This window comes from Bison bison, unplaced genomic scaffold, assembly GCF_000754665.1.
Source record: "Bison bison bison isolate TAMUID 2011002044 unplaced genomic scaffold, Bison_UMD1.0 scf7180017864461, whole genome shotgun sequence".
NCBI classification, from domain to species: Eukaryota; Metazoa; Chordata; class Mammalia; order Artiodactyla; family Bovidae; genus Bison; species Bison bison.
This window is the reverse complement of record NW_011495023.1, coordinates 173,621-200,638: the sequence shown is the minus strand read 5'-3', so window position 1 is coordinate 200,638 and position 27,018 is coordinate 173,621. Positions and strand designations below refer to the sequence as shown.

At 38.2% G+C, this 27,018-nt stretch overlaps 1 protein-coding gene across 4 annotated transcripts in view; it reads left to right on the top strand.

Moving 5' to 3' along the window:
* Positions 1–10,372: 10,372 nt before the first annotated feature.
* The window catches only part of ACBD5 (acyl-CoA binding domain containing 5), a 31,539-nt gene continuing 14,893 nt past the window's right edge, over positions 10,373–27,018 (top strand). Inside the window, exons 1-9 of one of the 4 annotated variants that reach the window (XM_010859829.1) lie at positions 10,373–10,430; positions 11,755–11,923; positions 15,652–15,772; positions 17,219–17,291; positions 19,523–19,637; positions 19,735–19,767; positions 24,125–24,259; positions 25,166–25,369; positions 26,410–26,516. In XM_010859829.1, coding sequence (XP_010858131.1) covers positions 11,848–11,923; positions 15,652–15,772; positions 17,219–17,291; positions 19,523–19,637; positions 19,735–19,767; positions 24,125–24,259; positions 25,166–25,369; positions 26,410–26,516 — 864 coding nt within the window. In that variant the 5' untranslated portion in view covers positions 10,373–10,430; positions 11,755–11,847. Of the gene's footprint in view, positions 10,431–11,354; positions 11,566–11,614; positions 11,924–15,651; positions 15,773–17,218; positions 17,292–19,522; positions 19,638–19,734; positions 19,768–24,124; positions 24,260–25,165; positions 25,370–26,409; positions 26,517–27,018 lie in introns of those variants that run through there. The other 3 variants (XM_010859826.1, XM_010859828.1, XM_010859827.1) reach the window with 3 other exon arrangements.

Below are 27,018 nucleotides of genomic sequence, written 5' to 3'. Positions count from 1 at the left end.
TGCTGAAACTAAGAGTTTGTGTGTTACAACAAAGATCTAAGAGCCCATGTGCCACAACTAAGGCCCCGTGCAACCAACTGAAGAAATATTTTTAAAAAATTATGCACTGAGAATCCCACCTGAGTCCTAGCAACCAGCCGCCAAGGCAACAAATGTTACCAATTTCTTATAGACCTTGTAGATCTTCTATGCACATAAAAACAATTTTTTTGTTACCTAAATTGTACATGGTGTTCTGTCTTCCTGCTTTTTTGTTCATTTAACCATATCATGAAGATCTTGCTATCAGATCAGATCAGATCAGTCGCTCAGTCATGTCCGACTCTTTGCGACCCCATGAATCACAGCACGCCAGGCCTCCCTGTCCATCACCAACTCCCGGAGTTCACTCAGACTCACATCCATCGAGTCAGTGATGCCATCCAGCCATCTCATCCTCTGTCGTCCCCTTCTCCCCTTGCCCCCAATCCCTCCCAGCATCAGAGTCTTTTCCAGTGGGTCAACTCTTTGCATGATGTGGCCAAAGTACTGGAGTTTCAGCTTGAGCATCATTCCTTCCAAAGAAATCCCAGGGCTGATCTCCTTCAGAATGGACTGGTTGGATCTCCTTGCAGTCCAAGGGACTCTCAAGAGTCTTCTCCAACACCACAGTTCAAAAGCATCAATTCTTCGGTGCTCAGCTTTCTTCATAGTCCAACTCTCACATCCATACATGACCACAGGAAAAACCATAGCCTTGACTAGACGGACCTTTGTTGGCAAAGTAATGTCTCTGCTTTTGAATATGCTATTTAGGTTGGTCATAACTTTCCTTCAAATTGTCCCATCATACTTTATGGTATTTCACTGAATGGATGGGCCATAATTATTCACTCAGTTCCATGTGGAAGGACATTTAAAGTGTCTTGAAACTTTATCACCACAACCCTTCAGTGAATAGTTTTTATTTTACATAAGGAAATCTAACACTATATATTATTATTTTTTTAGCACTATATATTATTAAAACATATTTAGATGCTGCTGCTGCTACTGCTACTAAGTTGCTTCAGTCGTGTCCGACTCTGTGCGACCCCATAGACGGCAGCCCACCAGGCTCCCCCATCTCTGGGACTCTCCAGGCAAGAACACTGGAGTGGGTTGCCATTTCTTTCTCCAATGCATGAAAATGAAAAGTGAAAGTGAAGTCATTCAGTCATGTCTGACTCTTATCGACCCCATGGACTGCAGCCCACCAGGCTCCTCAGTCCATGGGATCTTCCAGGCAAGAGTACTGGAGTGGGGTGCCATTGCCTTCTCTGTATTTAGATGCTATTGTTATTTAAATGGCTTGGTAATGGCACATGAAGAGACAAAAAGAATAGGAAGTCCAGAAAGAAGCCCTCAAATATAATGAAACTTTGTATTTGCTTGTTGGTTGCTCTGTTTGCTTCTGTATGCATATGGGTGCATGCTCAGTCATGTCCAGCTCTTTTTGTGACTAAGCATGCACTCTACAGTCTCACCAGACTGCTCTGTCCACAGGATTATCTTGGCAAGAAGACTGGAGTGCGTTGCCATTTCCTCCTCCAGGGGATCCACTTACTCATCTAAAACACACTGGCCTCTTATGGAGAGAAAAACAGTCCAACCTTTTAGTTCTGATTAATCCTGGATGAAAACAGTTTACTGGATTTGGCTTTGCTGAAATAAATACAAAGGCTTAAATTAAAAAAAAAAAAGATTTGCCTTGCAAAATTCATTTCTGTGAAGTAATATTTCTCCATTTTTCCACTGTTTTCAGAATTTCCAAGGGCGTATAACTTATAAAGTTGAGTTTTTATTGTGACAAAATATATAAGTAACACAAAATTTACCAATTTAAGTGTAGTTTAGTACTGTTAAGTATATTCACAATGCTAATGTACAACCATCACCTTCGTGCATCTCCAGAACTATTTCATTCTTTCAAAGTGAAATTTTGTTCCCATTAAATAATAGCTTCCCATTCACCTCTCCACCCAGCCCCAGGCAACCAGCAGTCTACTTTCTGTCTAAACTAATTTGACTGTTGTACCTCATGGATGTATATTTTTCCTTCTGTGACTGGACATTTTCATTTACAACAACATATTCAACGTTTATCCATGTAGCATGCATCAGAATTTCCTTTATTTATCATATTCCACTGTATGTATATTCCACATATTATTTGTCCACTTATCTGTTCAGGGACACTTGGATCCACCTTTCGGTTATTGTCACTAGTTTTGTTACAAACAAGATTGAACAAATACATGTCTGAGTTTCTGCTTTTGATACTTTTGAATAGATGCCCAGAAGTGAAATGCTAGGTCATATGATAATTCTAATATATATGTGTGTTCTAATATAAAGAGAGAGAGATTTGGTCTCAGTTTCTGGGCTTCCCAGATGGCTCAGTGGGTAAAGGATCTACCTACAATGCAGAAGACACAGGAGATGCTGGTTTGATCCCTGGGTCGGGAAGATCTCTTGGAGGAGGAAATGGCAACCCACTCCAGTATTCTTGCCTGAAAAATCCTGTGGACAGAGGAACCTGGTGGACTACAGTTTGAAGGGTCGCAAAGTCAGACATAACTGAGCGACTAAACACACACACGTCTTTCAGGGTGTTAGTTCCCTGCCCAGGGACTGAACTTGGACCTTAGCAATGAATGTGCAGCATTGAACCACAGACCACCAGAGAAGTCCCTGACAATTCTATATTTAATTCCTTGAGGAACTGCCATACTGTTTTCCAGAGCTGGTGCACTATTTTACATTTCTATCAGCAATGCACAATGGTTCCAACTTCTCAACATCCTCCCAAAATTGCTATCTTCTGTTTTTTGATAATAGCCATTCTAATAGATGTCAAGTGGTATCTCATTGTGATCTTGATTTGCATTCCCTTATTGATTAGTGATGTTGAACATCGTTTCAAGTGCTCATTGGCCGCTTGCCTATCTTCTTTGGATAAATGTCTCTTCAACTCCTTTGTTTCTTTTTAAATGTTTCTTTTTGCTGCTGCTGAGTTGTGGGAACTAGTATCTTAAAGGGGGTTATTTCAAATAGAAAGGGAAAAGAGATGAATTATTCAATAAGCAATGTGGGGCAACTGGGTAAAATTCTGTAAAATTAAAAATTATTACACTTTTCTTTTTTTTATTTTTATTTTTATTTTTTTTACACTTTTCATAGTAGTATTTGTTTTGTAAAGGGAAATAAAATATTCAGATAAGAATGTAGACCTTTTGTGCACCATATCCAGTCCCTCCACCCATCCAGGCAATCACTAACATGAATTTCATGTTTATCTTTTTATTGAAAATTAATTTTACATATTAAGCTTGTATAAATAATTCACAATTGTTTTTGTATTTTATATATTCTTCAAATTGATTTTTTTCCACTTCACATTAAATTCTTAGGCTTCAGAGTCTAATATGGTCCATTGTTCTTTCATTGCTGAAACCTGAAACTCTAATCCCCCAAAGTGATGGTTCTGGAGGTGCGGACTTTGAGACGTAATTAGGTTTAGATTAGTTCATGAACTTGGGACTCTCATGATGGGATTAGTACCCTTATAAGAAGATGAAGGGAAGGAGACTTCTCTATGAACGTGCATCACATTGAGGAAAGGACAGCAAAAGAGTAGTCACCTGCAAGCCAGGGAAAAGGGGCTCTCACCAAGAGCCCCAGGCTGCTGGTACACTGATTTTGGATTTCTCAGCCTTCAAAATTGTGAGAAATACATGTCTGCTGTTTAAGTCACTCAGTCTATGGTAGTTAGTTAATGAGAGCCTAAGATAAGTATCCATGTTTTCTCTTTTAAAAAAAATTATTTATTTTTGACTGTTCGACCCAGCATGTGGGATTCTAGTGCCCTTACCAGTGATCGAACGTGCACCCTTTGTATTGGGAGCATGGAGTCTTAACCATTGAGCCACCAGGGAAGTCCCCATATTTTCTTTTTACAATTCTATTTTGAGGGCTCGTTATGTAAACTTTTCCTTAACACTTAATCATAAGCAAGACCACTGTGCTGCATGACTTTATGGGGCATCAGCCAATATCAGTTAATTACAACATGAATGGTACCCTCTGGGGTTGTGAGACACAGCAGCTGTTTTATTTCTCTTCTAAGGACTTTAAAGATACATTTTACACATTAGATCCTTAATCTGTGTGGAATTTATTATGGGTGTTTCTGAAGTAAAGTAAAGTCACTCAGTCGTGTCTGACTCTTTGCGACCCCATGGACTGCAGCCTACCAGTCTCCTCTGCCCATGGGATTTTCCAGGCAAGAGTACTGGAGTGGGTTGCCATTGCCTTCTCCAGGGGATCTTCCCGACCCAGGGATCAAACCCTGGTCTCCAGCATTGCAGACAGACGCTTTACTGTCTGAGCCACCAGGGAAGCCCATTTCTGAAGTAAGGATTTTAATTTTTTTGTTTTCCATGTGGGATTGTTCCATTGCTACTTAATAGTTCATTCTTTCTCCACTAGTTTTTAATTCCTGTCTATCTCTGGCTTCTCTATTCTGTCCTATTAATCTAGCTTTCCTCAGTCAATATCACAGTCATTAATTACTAATTATTCTTAAGTATGCTATTCGCCAGTGCCAATATTTTGTGGTAGAGATGGCTATTTGTTCAGTAAGCCCAGTATTCTTTTAGGGAGAAATTTAAGTAGACTAAAAATGTTTAGTATTGTATGGAGTGGGACCCATATTTGCCACTTTCAGAGCTGTAAGGTGATATTCACCATTTCTAGAGCTGGCGCTTAAAGGTCTCCCCTGAGACTGTGTCTTCTTTCTTAGTGTCTTCTGGCTAGAGGCAGCAGATCCAGTGGGGGACTCAGAGGTCTTTGGGATGATGGAGGCTGATAATCCTACCTTCCTGGATGATTAAATGGAGCAGAGTCCACCCTACCTGAGTGAGAGATAAACTTCACTGTGTTAGGCCTCTGAGATACTGCAGGAGTTGATTGTAGCAGATAGCCCACTCTGATTAATATAACCTTCCATCGTATTCTTTCTGGAATCATCTTGCCTGTTCTAGATCTTCTTGTAGGGCTTTTAAGAGTCAGGTTATAAAGTTCCACAGAGTCCTATGAGGATTATAACTGACTTTACATTGTTATTTATGCATTAATTTGAGAATAGTTTTCATCTTTGTAGCTTTGGGTAGAACCATCATGCGTCAATTTATTCAGGTCTTTCATGCCCATTGATAAATTTTATAATTTTTCTCCATAAAGGTATTACATATTTTTCTTTGTTCAGAGTATTTTGAATTTTATTGCTATTATCAGTATTTTTCTATTACACTTTCTAATTGATTATTGTTGGCTCAAGGGATCATTATTGATTGACTTTATGTTCAACAAGCTTGCTGGACACTTTCTTCACTGTAATAATTGCCCTAAATTTTCTATGTGGACAAATATCTCATCTGAAAATAATGAAATATTTACTTTTTCTTTCCTGATCATTGTATCTTATTTATACTTTTCTTTCTTGTTGTATTAGCTAAGACTGCCTTATCCTCTAAGAATCTGTAGTTTTGCTTTTTATATTTAAGTCTCTATGTGGGCTTAATTTTTGCATTCCAACATTAGAAAGCTATAGATTTTGTATATTTATCCCAAATTGTTCATCTTCCTGAACTCAATTTTAATAGCATTTTAGCTTATTCAATATCATTTTTTTAGATCGACAATTCTATTATCCAAAAATAATTTTGTCTCTTACATTTATGCCTCATTTCTTCTTCCTCTTTGGCTGTCTTTCAGAAGTATTCCTGGTGTCTTTGTTCACTTAGTCTGCCATAATGAACAAATACCACAGACTGGGTGGCTTAAACAACAGAAATTTATTTCTTACAGTTCTTGGAGAAGCTCAAGATCAAGATGCTAGCTTATGGGAGAGATAGAGGGCTGCTGTCTCCTCCTCTTCTTACAATGGCACCAACCTATTGGATTAGGGCTCTGCCCCATGACCTCATTTAACCTTTATCATAGGTCCTTTCTCCAGATTCAGTCACGCTAGGGGTTAGGGCTTCAACGTATGAAGTTGGGGGACACATTCAGTCCATAACAGTACTTCCGAATAATAGTCAAGATTGGATTTTTGTCTTTTCATTTTCTCTTTTGATTTATGTTAAAGTTTTTAATGTTTATCTTTCTATGTATTTCTGGAGTAGAATCTGGCCACTCCAAGAATAATAATTGTGGTGAATTTGTCTTGGGCCATTACTCTTAGAGAGGCTAGAACTGTGTCTCCCAGATGAATTTATGTGATGTTTGGTAGGTAGAAGTGAAGCAGTTCTGAAAGACACCAGGCTGGAGTAGCAGCCTGACACACAACCGCTCTGAGTCTTAGGTCAGGGGTGAGTTCATCTCCATGGAGACTGGTACCATTTTGTTCTGAAGGTTGTGCACGTCACTGAGTTTAGAAGCAGTGAGAGGTAATGTTGGATTCAGTTTGTCCTGATGGGTTCCAGTTTGTGCTTAGGGGGTTTCAGCTTGTTCTTCTTTCACATCAGTTCCTGACTACAAGATATGCTGATCTAGAACCATTTTAGCATCAGGTCCAGTAACAGGCGAAGTGTTCCAGAGGCCTCCCACAGTCATGGAAACTCTAATCCCCGCAATTAATCTCTTACACTGTATCAATCATAGTAGATTTTTTTTAAATTTTATTTTATTTTTAAACTTTACAATATTGTATTGGTTTTGCCAAATATTGAAATGAATCCGCCACAGGTATACATGTGTTCCCCATCCTGAACCCTCCTCCCTCCTCCCTCCCCAATTCATAGTAGTTTTGCTTTTGTAATCAAACTGTGAAAGTCGCTCAGTCATGTCTGACTCTTTGGAACCCCATGGACTGTAGCCTGTCAGGCTCCTCTGTCCGTGGAATTCTCCAGGTGAGAATACTGGAGTAGGTAGACATTTCCTTCTCCAGGGGTATTCCCAACCCCGGGATTGAACCCAGTTCAGTTCAGTTCAGTTGCTCAGTCGTGTCCGACTCTTTGCGACTCCATGAATCCCAGCACTCCAGGCCTCCCTGTACATCACCTACTCCGGAGTTCACTCAAACTCACGTCCATCGAGTCGGTGATGCCATCCAGCCATCTCATCCTCTGTCGTCCCCTTCTCCTCCTGCCCCCAATCCCTCCCAGCATCAGGGTCTTTTCCAATGAGTCAACTCTTCCCACGAGGTGGCCAAAGTACTGGAGTTTCAGCTTGAGCACCATTCCTTCCAAAGAAATCCCAGGGCTGATCTCCTTCAGAATGGACTGGTTGGATCTCCTTGCAGTCCAAGGGACTCTCAAGAGTCTTCTCCAACACCACAGTTCAAAAGCATCAATTCTTCGGCGCTCAGCTTTCTTCACAGTCCAACTCTCACATCCATACATGACCACAGGAAAAACCATAGCCTTGACTAGATGGTCTTTTGTTGGCAAAGTAATGTCTCTGCTTTTGAATATGCTCTCTAGGTTGGTCATAACTTTCCTTCCAAGGAGTAAGCATCTTTTACTTTCATGGCTGTAGTCACCATCTGCAGTGATTTTGGAGCCCCCCCCAAAATAAAGTCTGACACTGTTTCCATTGTTTCCCCATCTATCTCCCATTAAGTGACGGGACCAGATGCCATTATCTTCGTTCTCTGAATGTTGAGCTTTAAGCCAACTTTTTCACTCTCCTCTTTCACTTTCATCAAGAGGCTTTTTAGTTCCTCTTCACTTCCCACATTGCAGGTGGATTCTTTACTGTCTGAGCCACCAGGGAAACTGTGGAATCAAACTGCAACTGATACAAAAATGGTCTTTGTGGGTTCAAAACAAAGTACAAACTCCTTTGCATGGCAGATGTGACCTTCAAGTTGGCCTCAATCATCGCTTTCACCTTTCCAATCATCGCTTTCCAGTGCTGTGACTCACCTTCACTCATATCTATGGTCCCATTATATGAACAAACTTGCTGCTGATCATATACATTGTACTGTTTTAGGTTTTTTTTCTTTCAGTTTTACTGAGTATAATTGACATATCTGTTTACCACATTAGACTGAGTACCTTAAAAATGCTCTGTAACTTCAGTGTCAATTACATTACATGACAGTAAGGACTTTAAAAATATTTGCAAGTTAAGTGTTAGCCACCTCTTGGCGACCCCATGGACTGTAGCCTGCATGCTCCTCTGTCCATGGAATTCTCCAGGGAAGAACACTGGCGTGGGTTGCCATTCTCTTCTTCAGGAGGGGTCTTTCTGACCCAGGAATTGAACCTGGGTCTCTTGCATTGCAGGCTAGCCGATTCTTTACCATCTGAGCCACCAGGGGGTTCCCTAAAATTGTAAAGGAAGGAGCATCTAGAAGAATCCTTTTAACTTATTTTAATATTTACTCCTTTATGTTTCTTAAAACCCTTAAATGTACTATTTTACCTTACTTATGGTCATGTATAAGAAGTGGGCCCAGTCTTAATTAAATATTAATTAAATATCAGTAGAAAGACATGATCTAGAATGCTTTATTTACTGCAGTAATCATTTTATAACATATACAAATATAAAATCATTATGCTGTACACCTAATAGATTGTTGTACATCAGTATATCTCAAAAAAAAGAATGCTTCATATTAGTCACTATACTGAAAGTACTAAAAGGCATTAGTGTTCCATGAAATACATTTTAGGTAGAATTACAGGATTCTATAGGGGTTCCACGTTGGCTCAGTGGTAAAGAATCCGCCTGCAATGCAGGAGATGTGCCACTGGTTTGATCCCTGGGTTGGTAAGATCCCCTGGAGGACGGCATGGCAACCCACTTCAGTATTCTTGCCTGGAGTATCCCACGGACAGAGGAGCCTGGCTGGCTACAGTCCGTAGGGGTTCAGAGTTCAACATGACTGAATTGACTAAGTACACATGGGTAGATATATAACTAGAAGGTGCTTTAGGAACTGATTTAATTTATCACACTCATCATTACATTTCGGTAGGAAGTACCAAATCTAAACCAGAACAGCTACATAAATGAGCTACTTTTTAAACACCTTTAACTGAATAACCTCAATTTCTTTTCTCTACGCTATTCTCCATGATTGAAAATCCATAGTACCAGAAAATGGATATACAAGTGACTGGCAGAAAAATTCTTACTCATCAGTACCTAATGACCAACTTATTACATAAACCTTACAGCTTATTATAGAAACCTTAATGAACAGTTGCCAAAATGAAGTCTTAGATGTGAAATAAATACCCACGTCCTTTCCCAAGTATGCACAACTGATTGAAAGTGGAAAGGCTATAAAATAAAAGAGCAAGCAAAGAGTAGAGGAAGCAGTAGATGTTAAACACAGAAAATTTTCCTTGTTTGAATAAGTTAGAAAAATTGTTAGCCTATTACACTTTAGTGTTGTAGAAAAAGTTTTAAGATGTAAAGCAAGAGTTTTTGGGATTGACTGACTCCTGGCTTCGCTCCTGTTGTCATTAAGTGGTGTCCGACTCTTTTGCAACCCCATGGACTGTGCCCGCTAGGCTCCTCTGTCCATGGGATTTCCCAGGCAGGAATACTGGAGTTAGTTGTTATTCCTTTCTCTAGGGGATGTTCCCCACCCAGGGATCGAATCCATGTCTCCTGCACTGGCAAGCCGATTATTTACCACCGAGCCACCTGGGAAGCCTTCCCTACAGTCTCCTGTACTCACTGGCTACTTGTTCTTGGACAAATCCTTTAATATGTTTCAATTTCCTCATTGGTTAACACTCTACAGAGTTTCTGGAATATGTTATACGCTTGGCAAGTATTATCAGACTCTCAGTAAGCCGCAGTCTTTATTACCTAGACGGTAACATAACAGCAACGACCTCAACGTTTACTAAACATTAGTTCAGTTCAGTCGCTCAGTCGTGTCCGACTCTTTGCGACCCCATGGACTGCAGAACGCCAGGCCTCCCTGTCCATCACCAAACTCCCCGAGCTTGCTCAGACTCATGTCCATCTAGTCGGTGATGCCATCCAGCCATCTCACCCTCTGCCATCTCCTTCTCCTCCCGCCTTCAATTAGTAAATATCAGGAGCAAGTAATGAGACCCCAGTTCTTCGAATCAAGTCCAGTCCCACCGGGATTCCTCCGAAAGACACCACAGAGGGTCGATTCCCTTCGGATGGAAGCGGATGTAGTGTTTCTGGAAGGAACATAGGAAGGCGGGATTTCCGGCCCAACGGCTTCAGGGTCTACAGGACCGAGAAACCGAACCGGAACCGGTGGGAGAACTCCCGCCGGGGGGAGGGAGGTGTCCGGAAGCGCCGGGAGAGGGGACTACATTTCCCACAAGCCCGCGGGGGTGGGGGACGGCGAGGGGCGGGCATCGGGGACCTTAACGGACAGGCCTTGCCCCCGCAGAATCAAGGTAAAGGCTGGCACTGCGGCTCCAGGGGAAGAGTAGATTTGGAATAGTCACCCTCCTAACCCATCCCGAACTGACAGAGGGACCTTGGCGACTTTGGGGTTTCCGGGCCGCCGGGCTCCATTCCCCAAAACCCAAAGCAGCGCCTCCACTGTGGGCCTGGGACCGCTTCCTAGGTGCCTGACGATACGGTTCGATGCGCTAGGAAGGCGAAGGCCCGGGGTCTACCCCTTTCTAGGGCTGCCGCGCCTGTCCTTGTTCGCCCCTGACCCACGCCTTGTCTCCCGTTAGCGCGGGCTGGAGCGGCACCGTGCCCGGCTCCTTGGGGCTCGAAGTCGGGGGGGTGATGCCGGGGAAGGTGTTCTTCCTCCCCCCGCCCCGTCTAAGTAGCGGGCGACCTCCCCCTCTCCTTTGGTTGTTGCTCAGATGTCCTTGTATCGGGGCGGCTAAAGCTGTCGAAGGCCTGCGAGCCAAGCACTATTAAGCACCTCCACCCAACATCCCTAAATCCTTTCCTCTACCGGTGTTAGGAAGAGTGCCATCGGGAGAGGCGAAGTGACTTGCCCCTAGGTCGGTCACAGAACTTTAAATGGCAGAACTTAAGGTTCGCACCAAGCCTCTCTGGATCTAAAGCACTTTGCTTAAGCCCCATCACCTTTCTCCAAACCTTAACCTAAGACGCTGGGGACCACAGTCATTTTTTTTTTTTTTGTCCCGCAGCGCACCCCCCTCCAACCCCCCACCCCGCGCGCTGCACCCCGTGGCGGTCGCGCTGGCAAGGACACTTCGCTCAGGCATGTTCAAACAGCGATCCCAGGGCCCTCCAGCGATCCAGTTTCCCTGCTCTCCTTTTCTGCCTTCTCCGGCCCAACTCCTCCGGGGAGGGGCAAACAGCGCGCGTCACCGCCGCAGCCGCCGGGCTGGTGGGTGGAGTTTACTGCGCGGCGGCAGCAGAGAGTGGGGCCCCCACCCCCAAAGCTCTGGGGCGGGGCTGCTTGGAGGTCGCGGACGGACAGACGGACCTCGCCGAGATGGGGGGTGTGGCTGCTCCGCCAGGGTCCTGTGGGTGGGACGGCTGCACCGCGACCACCGGTGCCCTGGGCCCCTCCGCCTTCTGCTAGATATGCTCTTCCTCTCGGTGAGTTATTTTTCCGTCCGGGGGGCCCGGCCTCCCCAGCGTAGGTCACGCCCCGGGGAGGAGGAAGGAGCCGGGCCATCTCGGACGGTGTGGCCTGGAGAGGGCAGGGCCACGGGGAGCTGACCAGCTGCGCTTTGGAGTCCTCCTCCCTTCGGGAATGTTGATCCGCGGCTGCGCTCCATGTTTCAGTTTCATGCAGGCTCCTGGGAAAGCTGGTGCTGCTGCTGCTGCCTGATTCCAGGCGACAGACCTTGGGACCGCGGCCGGCGCTGGCGGCTGGAGATGGCGGACACGAGATCCGTTCACGAAACCCGGTTTGAGGCGGCTGTGAAGGTGATACAGAGCTTGCCGAAAAATGGTACGTCCACTTGGGCCCCGCTGAAGAAGCCTCCTGCAGAGGCCCGAGGCCCCAGTTTTCTGAATCTCACCTCCTTGAACCTTCTTTCTGCTTCTGGTCTTGCTTATTTAACCTACTTACTTTCTTCCTTGATTTCTGCATGCAGTTGAAGGGAGGTATCAGATGTGAATTAACTGCCTGCTGATCTTTCAAGCCTGAAACAGATACAGTATCCAGATCTTAAGTAGTTGGTATTGTTGAAAAATCTTGTCACTTAATGACTGCGGTTTGGGTATGGTAAAATAAAATCTAGGATAGAGATGCCCGGGGTCGCATACTCATAAAGTCTACTTTCTGAAAACTTTTCATATGAAGGAAAAGAAAGGAAAAGAACCACTGTATTCGCATGTAAAACGATTTCTCTTATTTAAAAAGTGGGTAAATATTTACTGCTTTAAAAAAAAAAACTGTTTTCGTTGTCCTAGTGTTCTCTCTTTTGCACTCATTTGGAGTCTGGCCACTTAGCTGAAAAGTCATTGGAGTTGTTCTTTGATATTTGGCCTGTCATTTTTCTGACTTTTTGTCAAGATTTTTCTCTATGTGGTTTGATTATGACCTGTCTTGGTATGGTTTTCTTCCTGTTTATGCTGTTCAGGATTTTGCAGAGCTTTTTGAACTTGTAATTGTATGTCTTTGACAAATGTTGGGAAGTTTAAGGCCATTATTCAGATTTTTTTTTTTTCCCCCTGTGGAAAGGCTTGAAGAGGGGGACTTTGACTTTTCACTTACCTTTCTGCATTATATGAATTATCTTTCACAGTAAACTTATATTTTTAAAATGATGCTTTTAAGTGTTATCATTGTGCCAGAGTGTAAAACTAACTGAATACAACACTACTGCATTACTACAGTATTTAATGTCATGGTCACTATTTTCATGATCATTGGGCTAAGTAATCCATTGGGCTAAGTTCAGTAAATCATTGGGCTAAGTTCAGTACTGTTAACAAACATTCATTAAGTGCAGATAAAAAGGTTTTGAAAGCAATTATACATAAAATAAGTTTGCTTTCGTAATCTGCAAACATCATATCGGAGGACACATGAGGGATTGAAAGAGAAGAGTGAATGAACAAAATGTAAAGAAATAACAGGAACTTAGGTATTGATTTTTAAAACGTCTGATTGAGAGAGTTTATAGGAAGACATGATGCTAAGAGTTTTGTTTAAATGGTACCGTCATCTTTATTTCTAAAACACGTGTTTTTATACTTCTTGAGATTTGATAGGATAGACTTGGTGATAGTTTGCTATCTTTACTAGGATCATGTATTGCTTATTAGGAAATCCATGTAAGTATACAGTTTGTATTTTATAACGTTTAAGAAGATATTGCAAAGTCAAGAACCTCTGCCAAATGGCAACAGAGTTAGGCAATGTTCAGTACTGTACTATTATTCCCTGAAATGAAATTGATAATAATTGAAACAGAACTGTTGTTATAATGAATCACTAATTATTTTTATAGTAAAACTTTTAAGTTATGTCATCTGTCCTGGATTATTTTGCAAATAAACTTACAGTTTTTTGTTTCTTGTTGCTTAATCTTTATTATGGTATAAAGTTATGAAGAATCCTGTAGCATCTTGTTTGGTATACTTTTGGCCTTTAGAAATTAGTTTTCTTATATAGTATTTTAAACACATATATATCAAATATATTATGCATGAACACCTTGAGGACAGAGATTATACTTTATCCAGTGTCTTATACACAGGATACATTCAGTATATGTTATTCGTTTTTGTTGTAACCTAATGTATATGTTAGTCACCTTAACCAATAAACTTTTAAATCTCAGTTGATTGACTTACTAAAGATATTATGAGATGAAGTTTTTGGTGTTTTATATTTGGGTTTGTGTTAGTGAAATAGGTAACCATTTTAAACTATAGTTTCTCCATTTTTCCCCCTCTGCTGTGTAAAAACTGTATCACTGAAGCACTCTATCTAATGGATATTCTTAAATGAGCATGTTGTGTGTACTTAGTGATTATTGTAATTTTGGAATTAATTATGTATTCCTGGCCAAATCTGAACCATCAGCTCTCAGCTTGTCTGTTTTGTAATTTTAAATTACAATTCAATTACAATGTGTATAAACTGTTAGCTTTCGATAACTACATGTTATCAGCTTATTATGCAATCTATGAAGTTTTAAAAATATTTTTACAGTTTTAATTTTATTATAAATTTTGGAATAAAAGTAATATACACTAAATGTAAATTTTGAAAAAATAAAAATGAGCAAAAAGAAACTAGAAGTAATCTATATGCCTATGATCTAGCTATATCCTCTTTTAACATTTTGATGTGTTTCCTTCTACTCTGCTTTTTAAGTATGTAGGTATTTATTTTGCAGAAATGGATTGTGCTGGTTATGCTGTTTTAAACTGCTGTTTTGTTCTCATTTCATAGTAGATCATGAAGCATTTTTCATGCTATTTTTAATATTTTTCTACAGTAAATTTTTAAATGATTTCTACTTGTCTTTATTTTCTGTATTTTAAATTTTATTACAAAATAACACGTACTTTGTAATATAAAAATAGTGCAAGTGAAAGTTGCCTCATTCCCCATTTCTAAGTCCCAGAGATATTCAGTAAGAATAATTTGTTATGTATATATCTAGATCACACATGCATGAATACAAGCTGGATCTTACACACACATGTACAACTAATACATTTGCATATGTATTTATTTTTTGAAGATGGAATGAGACAATAAAATTGTCTATAACCTTTCCATTTATGGCCTGAACGTAATTCCATATTAGTACACAAAAGACAGCAACATTTTTAAGGGCAGTAGTTATAAATAATCCTGTCATATATGTGTATCAAAATTATTTAGCTTGTTATTATAAAACATTTATATTCTAGTTTTTCTCTGTTGTTAAATAGTATTGCAACTTACAGCATTAATTCAAACAATTTGAAATTTTTAAATATAAAAATGTTTCCTGATATGCTAGAAACATGTATGAAGTCTGATCCTTAAAAAACTGATGTGTCTAAAAACTATGGAGGTAGGAAATGAGAAACGTATTTCATATTGGATTAATTCTTTTTCTACCATAGTACATGCTGGTTGGCTGTAGCCCAACTTTGTAATCCATCGAGAAATCGGAAATCAAAAGAAGTTGAATTTCTTGCTGTTGCAATTTGAGTTAGCAGAGTATATATTTCACTTTTTCATTTATTCTAGTCAGTGTGATTTGTCACAATTTTTGGATAAAAATACCTTAATTATAGTTGCATGATACAGTTTTTCTATATTTTGTTTTTTTAAGTGACATTTACCAATTATTTTCGTTACACTTATAGCATATTTGTTCCTTTATTCTTTTATTTATTGAATTGCTGGACAATGTTATGAAAGTGTAAAATCTCAGAGTTTTTTGATTTGGCCCATGCTATGTGTTATGTGGGATCTTAATTCCCCAAACAGGGATCAAACCTGTGTCCCCTGAATTGCATTCTAACTACTGGGTAGCCAGGGAATTTTATTTTTAAATCAAAGGAATAAAGAAACTGAGCCATAACTTTTGTTGCTGTAAAATAGGAATAGTTTGGACTATTAATGAAGTATTAAAAAATCACTATTAGTATAGCTTAGCTAATTTATTGCATTAAATGATCAATTGTATTCTCCAAGTGATCTTACTTAATGTATGTTTTCAACAGGTTCATTCCAGCCAACAAATGAAATGATGCTCAAGTTCTATAGCTTCTATAAGCAGGCAACTGAAGGACCTTGTAAACTGTCAAAGCCTGGCTTCTGGGATCCTGTTGGAAGATACAAATGGTAATTTTATGAAGAAAGCTATGAAAGAATTTTTAAGTTTAATAACATAATTGTCATATGACTGTTATTTATGTGGTTATGTATTATTCTGTGCATAAAGTTTTCCAAGTGTTGGATCCATTTTTATCTTCCATGTGCTCCAACACAATTTCACACAAATAGGAAGGTCTTGGGGAAGAGAGAAAAACAATAAAACCACAAGAGGTGGGTGTAGCAAAGATAAAAAGCATTTTCAGTTAGTCTTTTTCTTTACGGAATTTTTTTTTTTTATTATGCCAAGACTGTCTCACAAACTGCATTTAAAAAAAACAAACTCTCCTGCTGCTTTTACCTACCAAGAAAAAGGCTGACTTTGGCTTGTCAGGTGACATGGTTTGCTTCAAGCCTTTAAGATAATAAGTAACTAGGAGCATGACTCAGGTTCTGGCTTACTTTTTATCTCAGCTATCACTCCTGTCCCACCGTACTTGAATAGAAATTTGATTTTTAATATATTTAACAGAATCACAAAATACCTCTGCCATGTTTCCAACAGACCAACATTTGACGTTCTTAAACAGAATATCATGACCATACATCATGTAAGTCAGGAATAGAGTATTGCTAACTGGCAGAGTAAGTCTTAAGAGCCATATGTTTTGATGGCTAAGTTCACCCTGTACTGAAAGTCCTTAAACTCCTTTGAGGATTTCTTAGTTCTGTACTTTCCTCTAAGATCTTTTTGAAAAGTCCTAAGATACTAGCTTAAAGGTAACAGCAATATGGTTTTTAAACCGTTTGAGGAAAATTTATTCATTAATGATTTTCCTCAGAATTGACCTTTGGTGGAGTTAAACTGCTTCTGGAAAATACTTCTAAAAAGAGAGGTTTTCATTTTAGGCAAAAATTTCAAAGGCTCTTCTCATCATCTAAGACTAAATTTTTCTTGTCTCTCACATTTTCATTTTTTTTTAGAAGAAAACGTTTCCATTTTTCAAGTGTCTAAGTTAGACTCTTATTTAAATTAACCAAAACTTCTGTTCATTTGAAACCTGACTGTGACAATGCTTGTAAAATTTTCTAAAAATGTTCATTTTTGTCAGTGTTCTTTATAATGATAAAGACTTTAAAGAGTTTTTAGCAAATAATCATCAACAGTGTATAGTGTCTGTGGCCTGTAGTCTGTATAATGTGGTCTCTGTAATCTATGATATATATATTTATATATATTTTATACTTATTAATAAAGTTTTAGATACTACTCAATTTTCCATTTTGCTCAGTGATATTTTTCTTCAAGTTTGGTGCATTTAAAGAGATCCTTTGGAAACATGTTAATGTTTGTATTAATAGCTTTAAGTAAAGCCTATTTTAAATTAATGACCCTATAGCAGTAACTGTAAATTGTATTCTAAGCAATTGAAATCAGGTGTCTTTCTGTTGTTATTTGGGTATCTTCATTTCTAGGGATGCGTGGAGTTCTTTGGGTGATATGACCAAAGAGGAAGCCATGATTGCTTATGTTGAAGAAATGAAAAAGGTAGGGAAAGTAATTCATAATAGAAAATAAAACTTTTCAGAGCCGCCTTAATTTTTATATCAGTCTAATTAACTGCTTTGTTTTAAGAAACAAGGAGACTGTATTACATTAGAATATAGAATCTAGATTATTGACTTTGCTGCTGCTAAGTCACTTCAGTCGTGTCCGACTCTCTGCGACCCCATAGACGGCAGCCCAACAGGCTCTCCCGTCCCTGGGATTTTCCAGGCAAGAACACTGGAGTGGGTTGCCATTTCCTTCTCCAATGCTTGAAAGTGAAAAGTGAAAGTGAAGTCACTCAGTCCTGTCTGACTCCTAGCAACCCCATGGACTGCAGCCCACCAGGCTCCTCCATCCATGGGGTTTTCCAGGCAAGAGTACTGGTGTGGGGTGCCATTGTCTTCTCTGAGATTATTGAGTTTATCAAGGCTTTATCTGTATCAAAATTCATCTTAAGGTGCAGTTTTTTCTTGAAGGTACATCACATCGTGACATGGTATTTTGTTTTCTTTTTTCATCTTTCCTGTCTTTCTCTATAGTTGACTTTTGCAGAAAGTATATGAATAGGAACCTTTTAAAATATTGATTTCCCTTTCTCAGGAGTCTGGGACTTACCTGGACTGTCTTTAAAATATTTTTTCTGCTTTGAAACTTTTAATGAGAAATAGGTAATAAAACTGCCCAACAGTGTTCTCATACAAGTGTTGACTCATTAATTGAGATGTTCCTATCAGTAGATTTCTTACTAACAAGATTTTTTATGTGAATGCAAAAATTCTTCAGAAGGAGAATAAGATAAGGATGCTTTTAGTTTGTCTGGTAACTAGTAAGGAGGGCATTCTTTATTAATTAGCTCTTCCAGAAGCAATTTGATGAAATCATTTTAATTGTCATTTTAAAGATCTTAATGCCTTTTTATAAAGGAATATTTGTATGTTGTGATAGATCAGAAGTTGTGAAATCTAGATTTGTCTGAGAATGTAAAATAACCTTGGAACATAAAGAAAATCTGTAAAAAGGAATAGTTTTTGCCGGTGCTTCGACAGTATTAATCTCTTAGTAGTAGTCTTTATTTGGTAGATTCAGACTGATTTGCTTTGGTGTAATCTCTTCTACACTGCTCAGAGTTGTGGACTTTGTTACATTTTCAGTTTTATTTGGTGGACTTTGTTTATCTGTAACAGAGGTCAGAGCTTAGTTCTTTTGGTTGTTAACTGTATCAGTAGAACAACAAAGGAGCCTTTCAAAAGCAGAGAGAAAGATAATCTACAGCTTTGGCTTGATACCATTCTTTTCTTTTTTTCCTTAAAATTTTGTTATGATCTTTCCTCATTCCCTCCATTTTAATTCTTGAGTGGTAATTTTAATTATGTTTTGTAGATTGATACAGAAAAGATATATATATATATATATATGTACACATATATATCCTGTTACTTAAAAGTGGAAAGGAAACCGATAGTGGTACCATATTAAACATACTGTGCAGCAGCTAGCTTTCTGCCTGTAAAAAAAAATTATAGGTATTTTCCCAATCAGCACACACAGAACTAATCTTAGACTTTTTAATATCTGTAAAATATTCCATATATAGGTAGGAGGTGGGAGGGAGATTTAAGAGAAAGGGGACATATGTATATCTATGGCTGATTCATGTTGATGTAAGGCAGAAACCAACAGAATATTGTAAAGCAATTATCCTCCAATTAAAAATAAATTTAAAAAATTCCACATATAGAAATAATTTGTCAGTCACCAGCTTATGACTATTTATTTGAATGCTTTTTCATTTAATTTACCTTGCCTTTTAACTCTGACGATTCTAAATTGGCCCATAGTTATGAAGGTGTCTGAAAGTGGTTACCATTTCCTGCCTTCCTTAAGTACCTTTTTAAATACTGGACACAAGAATTTCACTTTAGTCCCACAGTTTTTTATTTTATTTTACATTAGTGCCTTTAGTGTTTAATGCACAATATATAGGTTATCATGTAAAATTTTACACGGTTTATGTAAAGTAGTTTTCAAAATGAGAACGCTTTTAAATCGTAGCCTGAAATTTTTTTAGGGTAGTATATACGTTAATATGTGTAATTAACATAGATACTTTGAGGAGTCTGTAAATTTCTTCTCAAAGTTTATCAGTAAGTAAATTATAAATATATTATTTGGTCCTAGCATGGATCACATTAGTAGTTGGTTTTCACAAGATTTGTTTCGTTTCATTACAGATTCTCGAAACTATGCCGATGACTGAAAAAGTTGAAGAATTGCTACATGTCATTGGTCCATTTTATGAAATTGTAGAAGACAAAAAAAGTGGCAGAAGTTCTGATTTAACCTCAGGTTGGGCTCTTTTACCTAGGTTTTCATTCAGCGATTGATATATTATGTGTGTATTAATATTTATATGTCTAATTTTTTTTTCACTTTCACATGCCAGTCCGACTGGAGAAAATCTCTAAATGCTTAGAAGGTAGGAATAAATGAAATCCATGTGAAACTTTTTTTTTTTTCCATGTGAAACTTTTGTTCAAAATTTACATGTCAGAAGAATTCTGCACAAATTTGTATAACTTAACGAGCTTTTCACTCAAGAGTTTTTTTCCTAAGCAAATGCATTGTACCAAGTTCCAAAATATTATAAACCCTAATTTTTAACCCTGAGTTATTAAAATATGACAGATGGTCATTTGTATACAGAATTGTAACAGAATTCATGGTTTTGATTTTATGATTCATTTTTTATATTTTCTGTTTGCTTTATGAATTGTATTAGCAGTGCTAGGGCTGAAATGACTTGCTAGCTAATTTTAAGTGATTATGTTTATAGTATGGTTTAACTTTAGCGTAGCTAGAGTTTTAGAGCATTTAAAACAAGACGTCAGTGAATTCACCTCACTTGTCATTTTTTTTTTAGAATTCTGTTTTCATGTTCTCAGTAAAGAATTGAAAGGCTTATCTTTTATGTACTAGAAGGAGCTGAATATTCTGCAGATTTGCTGGTATTAACTGTCAACATTTGCTCTTCAAATTGTTTTAGAAAGCAGAGTGAAATGAGCCAGTAAGAGTCATTTTAAATGACAGTCATATATGTTTTAAATAAAAATCAGCTTGGCCATCCTTACTTTCTTTTTCCCTGGCATCCCATTCCATCTTTTACTAATTGATGGAAATGATAATCTTTCTGTCCTGTCATGAGGCCTGCAGATCGTGTCTACCATCATAACTGATGGTAATTTTTACTGTGTATGACTCAGTACCACACCCTCTGTATCTGATTTGTCTACTCGAGGGGTCAAGCATTAACAAGTTACCTTCTTTGTATTTCATACTTACTCAAGTCAGAAAAGACTATCAATGTTTTCTTTCTCTGAAGTGTGTTGGTAGGATGCAGAAGGGAATAACTCTGGACCTGCTTTGGCTGTGTCCAGCCTACAGCCAGAGGCAAATGTTGAAAGAAATAATGAAGTTTCAGATAATGACGTCTCAGATCCATAATCCCTTAGCTATAATTAAAAATTTCGAAAGGCTTGATAAAGCTTTTTTGTTAACCCATTTGGCAGAAAAACTTGTCCTAATATGTATAGGAGGAGCAAACCTTGATCTGAAATGACATGAGGCTATTTTAAGTTTTTATTCTGATTTTGCCTATTACTATGTTTTTGGCTCAGACGGTAAAGCGTCTGTCTACAATGCCTACCGTGTGGGAGACCCGAGTTCAATCCCTGGGTTGGGAATATCTCTTGGAGAAGGAAATGGCAACCCACTCCAGTATTCTTGCCTGGAAAATCCCATGGATGGTGGAGCCTGGTAGGCTACAGTCCATGGGGTTGCAAAGAGTCGGACACGACTGAGTGACTTCACTTTCATGTTTTGCTGTAAAAATATTATTTTTTAAAATTTTTTTGTGAGAGCTGCCTTAGACTCTCTTGAAGGTATTGTATAATATACATTATATACAGTATATGACCATTGCAAAGTTAGAAAACTCTGGATTTCAAATCATATCTAGATCCAAGGATTGTGAGGGATGTGGACCTACACCATAATTTATTTAACCTGTGCCACTCTAAAGGAATTTAGATTGTTTTCTTTTCTGATCTTCAAAGCTTGCTGGTGAAAGTAACCATGTACAAATGTCATTTTACATAGGTGAAACTATATAAGTAATAAATTATATTAGAAATATAATTGCTAAATCACAAATTATGAGTGTTTGATGGGTGTCCACTTTTGTAAGATATTGCCAAATTGCAAGACAGTTTGTAATCTTTGAATTTTTTATGTTTTTTTTTTTTTAAAGAATCTTATTAAGTAGTTCTTTTTGTTCTTATTAAAAGTAGGTCAAGTAGAACAGATTATCTATGTCACATGGGCTTTTTCAGAACATACATATTAAGTTTTGAAATCAGGAAAGAGCTTTCCAACTTTGTTCTTTTTTCAAAATAATTTTGCCGGTTCTTGATTCCTTGCATTTCCCTATGCATTTCAGAATTAGCTTGTCAATTTTTAGAAAACTGCCTAGCTGTTTTTGTTAGGGATTTTGTTAGGGATTATAATGAATTATAGATCATTTAGGGGAGTATGGTCAGCTCAACAATATTACCTTCCAATCCATTTCTTTAGATCTTCTTTAATTTCTTTCAACAATGTACTATCATTTGCAGTGTATAGTTCTTACACTATCTTTGGTCAAATGTGTGGCTAGTTATTTTATTCTTTTTGCAGCTATTGTAAATTGACTTTTAATTTCATTTTTGGATTATTTATTGGTAGTTTGTAGAAATACATTGATTTTTGTGTATTGATCTTGTATCTTACAACCTTACTGAACCATTTATTATTTCTAATAGATTTTTTGGTAGATTACTTAGCATTTTCTGTGTTTGAGAGTATGTCATTTGCAAACAGAGGCCATTTTACTTCTTCCTTTCCAATCTGGATGCCTTTTGTTTGTTTTTCTTGCCTGATAGCCCCAGGTAGAACTTATAGTACATCTTTGTCTTGTTCCTTGTTTTAGGAACAAAGCATTCAGTCTTTCAACATAGAGTATGATTCTAGTTGTAAGTTTTCATAAATGCCCTTGATCAGATTGAGAAATTTCTCTTATATTCTCAATGTCTTCAGTATTATATTGTTGAGTGTTGGGTTTTGTCAAGTGCCTTTTCTGCATCCATTGTGATAATCACGTGGGTTCTGTCCTTTAGTCGGCTACTACGGGAGCAGGCAATGGCACCCCAGTCCAATACTCTTGCCTGGCAAATCCCATGGACGGAGGAGCCTGGCAGGCTGCAGTCCATGGGGTCGCTAGGAGTCGGACACGACTGAGTAACTTCACTTTCACTTTTCACTTGCATGCATTGGAGAAGGAAATGGCAACCCACTCCAGTGTTCTTGCCTGGAGAATCCCAGGGACAGGGGAGCCTGGTGGGCTGCCGTCTATGGGGTCGCACAGAGTCGGACACGACTGAAGCGACTTGGCAGCGGCAGCAGCACGGTGTACTATGTTGATTTTTGGATGTTGAGTAGCTCTTATTAATAATTGTTCATGCTTTCTGCAGCTCTCATCACAGGTGATACGGGGCTGCTTTTGTTGCTGTCTGGTGTTTCTCTAACAAACATCCATTTGATGAGAGGGATTAGGCGGTTCCCTGTTGCTTTCTTTGTTGAAGGTGCCTGTGAGTGGTGGGTGTTTCTGTATTTTACTTATTGTCAGTTTTTATTTATTTATTTTTTCTGGTTGTCAGGGGCAGAGTAAGGGAGATTCAAAAGATGTGTTATCATCATGATTCTCTGAGAGGGAATAGAGCTCAGTGTTGACTATAGAGTTGAAGTTTTACTTGTTACTGCTACTGATTAGATGAGTGGAGATTTGATAGGTTATTTGAGATGCATGGAAGCATCCAGAAGGGACCTGTATAATTGAAAATAAAGCCCAGATGTTTGTGGAGGAAGACTACTGTTTTTGGCCAAGAGCCACTGAGGATGTCTTCAATATCTCAGAGTTATAGAAATATAATCCCCAGTGTCTGAGAATGTGGTCCAGTAACCATCAGCATTGGCATCACATAGGAGCTTTATGGAAATCTAGAATCTTAGATTACCCCAGATTTACCAATTCAGAACCTGCATTTTAACTAGATCTCAGGTGATTCCTATCCATGATAATGTTTGAGAACCTTTTATGTATTTACTCTCAAGGTATGACTTTGGGTAATAGGACAATTTGTCCCTTTTAGGTGATTGATCACATTAACTAATCCTTTTTCTTTTTTTAAACTCATGCTTAAAAAAAAAAAGATTAACTTTCCATTTACTGTGTAAACACATAGTAATGTAATTTGTACACCTGAAGCCCTAAAGGTAATAAAAGGATAAAAAAACTTTTTAATGCAGTCCAACCATAATATTCATGAGTGCTTTTAGGGCCAAAGGTGTTTGTTTTCAGCGTTCTAATGTATGTAATAACTGTCTTTTTGTTTACTGTTTATAAAGATCATTCATCTCTTACCTTTACATTTTGATCAGTGTTAAAATAATTTATCCTCTGCCTTGTTTAGAAAGAATTTAAGATAGTGTTATCATTTTGTTGTGAACAGATAACTGGAGGAATTAATATAATGTATATATATTGTACATATATATATGTACAGTGTATATGTAATGTACACATATATAGTTGAAAATAATACTGTTAATTATATATTAACATTCTAACTTTTTACTTCAAGATTATTTTATTATTTGTGAATTACACAAGGTATTATTTGTAAATTACAACATGATTATGTGTTACAGCATAAAGTTGAAACGGTCATTTTGTATTTTAGATCTTGGTAATGTTCTAGCTTCTACTCCAAATGCCAAAACTGTTAATGGTAAAGCTGAAAGCAGTGATAGTGGAGCTGAATCTGAGGAAGAAGCAGCCCAAGAAGACCCGAAAAGACCAGAACCACGTGATAGCGGTAATCTTTGGGCGATGGGCTGATCACTTTGCATTAACTAAGATGAAAGGCTGTGGAGAGGTGTGGACTAACTTGGCATTGTCTGTGATCAGGGCACGTGGAGGGTCTGGACTCTTGACCTCTAACCAGGTTTGTTGTGGACCAAGAGGCTTCACAGAAAGTTCACAACAAGTTCAGGGACAGCCAGCCTTAAGCATAGGTGGGCTGATGTTAATTGAAGGCTAAGGATAGGTCACTCTTGTAAATGTAGTGCCTGAAATGCTGCATTAGAAATGTATTCCATTTATAAATATGCATATTGTTACCAAGGAGTGAAGACAAGTTAAACCCTCAATATCTTGTCAAGAATAGCATGGGTTCCAGAGAATAGGATACAGGCAGAGATTCTGATGAACAGGGAATGTTGGAATCCTGGGGTATTGCACTGGGGGGGCCTTGTGAGGAAGAGTACCAGTGATTCTTCAGGATATTGTTTTAGAAAGGGGGGGCAGAAAGACACTAAAACAAACCATACAGCTTAGTTTTGCCTTCACTTTCCAATAAAGTCTGACAAATAATACCTTCTTTGAAGGCTCTTTTTATTGGCTATGTAGACCTCTTAGTTTGACCGTGTTTCAAAGCAATTTGCCTGTGCCTGAGAGAGTGAAAGAACCTTGAGAGTAACTCTTGAAAGGGATTTGAGAAGATTCACATGCAACTGAAGCAGTTTTGAAACCAACAGTTTGGGTGAGCTCTCAGCATATAATTAACCCATTTTCAAAGAGCACCCTATCTCCCTGATCCAAGTAGGAAGCCCTTCCAAAGGATTATCTTAGGCTAGGGGAATGACTACCCAATATTAGAACATAGTGTATAGAAGTTTTCCTACAGTTAACTTTTATGAATCTCTCCCTTTTTACATGACAGATAAGAAAATGATGAAGAAATCTGCAGACCATAAGAATTTGGAAATCATTGTCACTAATGGCTATGATAAAGACAGCTTTGTGCAGGGCGTACAGAATAGCATTCATACCAGTCCTTCCCTGAATGGCCGATGCACTGAGGAAGTAAAATCTGTAGACGAAAACTTGGAGCAAACTGGAAAAACTGTTGTCTTCGTTCACCAAGGTACTGTCCCCATCAAAATTTGTTTCTCTGGCTTCTTGCTTATGAATAAAATACTCTTAGTAATTTTAAGATATTTAGGAGTAGCTGAGAATTTTAAAAAACCTCTTATGAATAACATCTTAGGGTTTATTACTGTTATAAGGGTTATCTCTTTGAAAGACTGAATTAGGGCTGGGGCTTATATTTTTCTTGAGACATTTTTTATTGTGTTTTTATATGGCATTTTAAACTAAAATCTTGGAAATTTTTGCTTTTATTACTGATGTTTCTTTTAACTCATACTCTAATTTTATGACACTTTTGTTCTCAAGTCGGCAAGGTAAGTTACAGTCTTTTCATAAGTTAGGGCTCTAGGGATGAGCATATAGTATGTATACAGTCGGAGAAGGCAATGGCAACCCACTCCAGTACTCTTGCCTGGAAAACCCCATGGACGGAGGAGCCTGGTAGGCTGCCGGCCATGGGGTCGCTAAGTCGGACACGACTGAGCGACCTCACTTTCACTTTTCACTTTCATGCATTGGAGAAGGAAATGGCAACCCACTCCGGTATTCTTGCCTTGAGAATCCCAGGGACGGGGGAGCCTGGTGGGCTGCAGTCCATGGGGTCGCACAGAGTTGGACACAACTGAAGCGACTTAGCAGCAGCAGCAGCAGCGGCATGTATACAGTGAATTATTGACATTGCTGCAGTTCACTCAAGAAACCAAGAAATACCATTTCTTAATATAACAACCAAATATGCATGGTTGCATCCCAGATTTAGGGCCCTGGCAGGTAGTCAGTTTTTTTCTTACGTGTTACTAGGTTTTTATGAGCTTGATCTGGACAGTGTCTTTGTAAAATTCCATGATAAAATACTTTGTAATCTTTTTACATAAAATTAGATTGAATTTAAATTTTTGGTAAGTTAAAATAAATCAACTTTCATATTTCTATCCCCATATGAAAATAATATAGAGCCAATAAGTTTTGAAAATGAAATGCATTTTTATTCAATTAGAGAATAACTATTCTACCTGGACATTTGTTTATATTTAGATGTAAACAGTGATCATGTTGAAGATATTTCAGGAATTCAGCATTTGACAAGTGATTCAGACAGTGAAGTTTACTGTGATTCCATGGAGCAATTTGGGCAAGAAGAGGTAAAAATAACATTTTTTTAATTGGTAAGTTTTCAAAGTGATATATTCAAATTCCATGCATAACTTCTGCTAATAACAGATGTGTATGCTTTTCACCACTTTGAAAACATACCTGTAAAATGTTTAAACATTTATATTTTGTTTTTTTGTGAGTTTAAAAATATATAAAATTTCTGACTATTCAAAATATTTAAATATTATAATTTATAATGTATTTACATTTATAAATATTCTCAGAGAGGTGAGATGGGAGTCAGAAGGTGAATTCCTTATGCTAGTCCTTATGCTATGTCTGAGACATTAACAGTCAAGAAGATTGAATAACTTAAATAAATCTGTTCTTAATGTTGACGTATTAGACTAAAATTTTGAGTGGAAATACTTTTTAAAATGTCAGTTAATTAAGATTTGGTATTGAAAGCGAACTTTGGAAAAACCATTAAAGTACCTGAATTTTATTTTTCCTTTTTGACAACTTTTCCTGGTAACAGCTAAGGTGGTT